At 39.2% G+C, this 4,176-nt stretch overlaps 1 protein-coding gene across 1 annotated transcript; it reads right to left on the bottom strand.

The window, feature by feature from the left end:
• Positions 1-2,705: 2,705 nt before the first annotated feature.
• LOC5578077 (inactive pancreatic lipase-related protein 1) lies at positions 2,706-4,080 on the bottom strand. The gene is made up of 4 exons (XM_001656720.2): positions 3,906-4,080; positions 3,464-3,843; positions 3,054-3,393; positions 2,706-2,966 (listed from the first exon to the last, which is right to left on the bottom strand). Exons 1-4 carry the CDS (start codon positions 3,974-3,976, stop codon positions 2,894-2,896), a joined length of 864 nt encoding a protein of 287 aa, XP_001656770.2. The 5' UTR covers positions 3,977-4,080; the 3' UTR covers positions 2,706-2,893.
• Between the last annotated feature and the right edge of the window lie 96 nt (positions 4,081-4,176).

Below are 4,176 nucleotides of genomic sequence, written 5' to 3'. Positions count from 1 at the left end.
TTTTCCCCCCTTCCAAGTAATCATTATGAAAAAGAGAACCCAATCTGGCATTGTTCGGAAAGGGCTTTTTCAAGAATATTATTTAGTTCACTTTAACAAAAAAGAACTAAATAATATTAAAGCTTTAGAAAAAGCAAAACTTTTGTTCGATGTCCGTGTGGCATAGGATCATTTCCAGAAACCTGGAGGAAATTACCAGAACCCCACTCAGTGCCGTCAGTGCCAAAAGTGGGGTCATGGTACAAAAAATTGTCGCATGGATGCTAAATGCATGATTTGCGGAGGTTCTTCTCACGCCAAGGACGTCTGTCCAGTGAAGGAAGATACAACCAAGTTTATATGCTCTAATTGCGGGGCCAATCATAAGTCAAATTTTTGGAGTTGCCCTTCACGCAAGAGTGTCGTTGAGGCTCGTGCCAGGCAGATGAAAGATAATATCCGTTACGATAACGGTCGTTTCCGGAATTTGCCTGGTAGAGTATCGAACAATGCTCATTTTTCAGTTAACGATCCCTTGATCATTAATCATCCCCATCAGGAAGATCATAATCATGCACATTCACAAACTAATTTTAATCCGTCGGGTAGCCGTTCGAATCTTTCAATTTCGAATGTATCTACCCACAGAAAATCCTTTGCCGATATCGTAGCAGGTAATTTGAACTCCTACCCTATTCGTACTATGAGTACCCATTCTACTTGTTTCAAATCAAATGGAAAAAACCCTACCGCCACAGGTAACTCCTATCCGCCTCTTCGTCTACCGAAAATTCTAATGGAAAATCATCAAATAATGTCTGCCTCTGATTTTAATTTTCTAACTGAACAATTGAATCAAATGGACTTTTTGAAAAGGTTATTTTGAACAGAATGATGGCCCACATCAACGAAAATTCAATTTTTGCCAATGAACAGTTCGGATTCCGCCATGAACATTCGACCACTCATCAACTTTTACGTGTAACAAATTTGATCCGTTCCAACAAATCTGAAGGCTATTCTACTGGTCTTGCTCTTCTAGACACAGAAAAAGCATTCGACAGTGTTTGCCATGAAGGTTTGATCGTAAAATTAAAAAACATTAATTTTCCAACATACATTGTTAGAATAATTCAAAGTTATCTGCCAAATCGTACACTTCAGGTTATTTATCAGAACTCCAGATCTAAAGACTTCCTGTAAAAGCTGGTGTTCCTCAAGGCAGCATTTTTGGACCAATATTATACAATATTTTCACATCTGACTCACCTCAGGGATGTCAAAAATCCTTGTTTGTGGATGACACAGGCCTCTCTGCCAAAGGACGAAGTCTGCGTGTCATCTGTAGTCGATTGCAAAAAATATTGGATATTTTTTCTTCATACTTGCAAAAATGGAAGATTTCTACTAATGCTTCCAGAACTCAACTAATAATATTCCCACATAAACCAAAAGCTCTTTATTTGAAACCTTCAAGTAGACATGTTGTCACGATGAGAGGGGTTCCAATAAATTGGTCAGATGAAGTTAAGTATCTACGGCTCATGCTAGATATGAATTTAACTTTCAAAAATCACATTGAGGGCATTCAAGCCAAATGTAATAAATATGTAAAATGTCTCTTTCCCCTTATTAAACTTTGTCTTAAGAACAAGCTTTTGATATTCAAACAAATTTTCAGGCCAGCCATGTTGTATGCTGTACCAATATGGACTTGCTGTTGTAATACCAGGAAAAAAGCTCTGCAGAGAATTCGAAACAAAATTTTGGAAATGATTCTGAGGCTTCCTCCCTGGTATAGTACCAATGAGTTACATAGGATATCCAATGCTGGAACATCGGAACAAATGTCAAATAAAATAATTCATAATGTCAGGCAAAAATCGTTACAATCTTCTATTGCCACGATTAATGCGTTATATGTTTAGGTTAAGTTAGGTTAAGTAAATTCAAAGCATTTAAAAAAAGCACGTACTGCTACGGCAAATGTAATGTACTTTGCTGTTAACAAAATGTTAATAAAATCTTAAATTTGTTTTACCAAATTAGGATGATAGTGTTGTCTAATAACACAGAACACCTAGATATAAGAAATGAATATAATGTTTGGAATGATACTAATGAAAAAATCAAAGAAAAAAAGCACTATTTGGACAACTATTTTACATATTCTCATCACTCGATATTTTGTATCTCGATATTTAGAGAACCATACTAAAAGTTGGTTTTCATGGCTACCTCGATGGTCCCTTGGAATGCATTTGCACAAGATTTGTGTTCTATAACTCGATACTTCCCTAACTCGATGGTCCCTTCAATATTGAGTTATGGAGAGTTGACCGTAAAATCACAATCCTTCGCACGTTGTAACTAGTTGCTTGCTTTTGTTTAGATGCGTATAGCAGATGTTTGAAATTTCAATCATACTTTATCAACATGGAAATTGAAAAGTTAATCGTTCTGCAGTTCTAAACTACATTCAATAACATCTAAGCGTTAAAAGCTCACTTTGCCCCACCTACAAACGTCGGTTGATGAAAAAATATGTTTCGGCAAATGTGAGATTTTGCAGTATCAAAACGCTTTATATGCTCAGTATGCTCCACTTACACCCACTCAGATTTTTTTTTAAGCATTAGTATCCTGGTAGTTATCATATTTTTCTGATCAATACTTTCTCAGAAGTCGCTGCTTTAGTAAATAATTCTATACGCAAATTATCCATATTCATTAACATCTTTTTATTAACCACATTTTGAACGTTTTCCTTTCACTGGGTTGCAAATAGCGCCAATCGCAGCCGACACTAACTCGAGCCCTTTTCTGTTCAAGGGTCACTTAATTGGCAAAGTTTTCCAATTAGAATATCGAAAAGCAGCATCACAAAAAATCCTTCGTCATAATCCAAGAATCGTCAAACTTCATTCGGGATTTCGTTGTAAGGGTACGTTTTGGTGGTTCGTGAGTAAAAGTCCCCAATGATGCCACTGCAAATCGAATACAAATGTAGTTAACTTTTTGATTGCTTTCCGACCGGAAAGCAGCACATGATTTATGCTGTGGGGGCCTGTTACCTGTTCATATCGGAGAAATAACCCATCCGGGATTGGTCCGGAATGGAAGAAATGGCCCGGAACGAAACACACTCGTCCGGTTTCGGGATGGCACGAAACTCGTTCACGAACGCACTGTTGTAGAAGTAGGGACACAAGCCGTGTGACCCTTTCGGATACGGACCTGCTGCCGATTGACTTGCGCCGCAATTACCCATATTCCAGTCTTGGTGGCACTCACGCCGAAACGTACCCTTATCGTTACTCGTGTGGATGCACTGCACCTGTTTGGCCGCAAACTTCGGATCTAACGTTGAAAATACCCGATCTGAATCAAAACCTGGACCGGCCGGTTCACAAACTGAAATTTGAATCTGCTTGAGTAATGTCGATGTACACGTTACATTATCTTTTGATCATTAATCACTCACCATCTAATCGTCCGAGCTTCCTGAATCCGAATCGTCGTCCGGCTTCTATTGACGATTGAGCACCAAAACTGAACCCGAAAATGTGTCCGTTGGCCGGATCGAAACCACGTGCTTCCATTTCTTTCAATTTGCCGAGTAGTGCAGTTACTACCAAACCAAACTTGGGCACCAATCCTTGAAAGTAGTCCTCTGCAGAGTGCTTACCGTAGTCCATGCATACGATACAACCCCCTCGATAAATCGTCAGATTGGACATCATATCAACGACCCATTCCGTTTGACAGTTTTCTCTCCATCCATGCACAATAATGGCGAATTTCTCTGCTGCTTCACAATCGTTTTCTACGAAAAATATATTTTCGGATGATGCTCGAGTCTGTCTGAAATCGCACAAGTTCATCACAGTTGGTATTAAAGTTTATAAAAAATCAAGTTCAACAACCTTTTCGCCTCACAGAAACTGCTACCACTCGTCAGCAGCATAAAAACCGCCAAAACAACCTGATGTCTCATCGTGGTGATCCCTGTGATGGCACTGACCTGCCTACACCGATTCAGTCAAATCTTTATATCGCCTACATATTCTCGTGAAACCGAAAAGCAGCAGCTGGAACCTTGCTGCTGGTGATTTATAGGCTTCACTGACCCATTTTTGGGCAAAGTCGTCACGGCCCCCAGGCGGAAGCTTATCTTTTACCACTACGCTCTCTACA

The sequence above is a fragment of the Aedes aegypti genome, chromosome 3, assembly GCF_002204515.2.
Source record: "Aedes aegypti strain LVP_AGWG chromosome 3, AaegL5.0 Primary Assembly, whole genome shotgun sequence".
NCBI lineage: Eukaryota > Metazoa > Arthropoda > Insecta > Diptera > Culicidae > Aedes > Aedes aegypti.
This window is presented reverse-complemented; position numbering and strand designations above follow the sequence as displayed.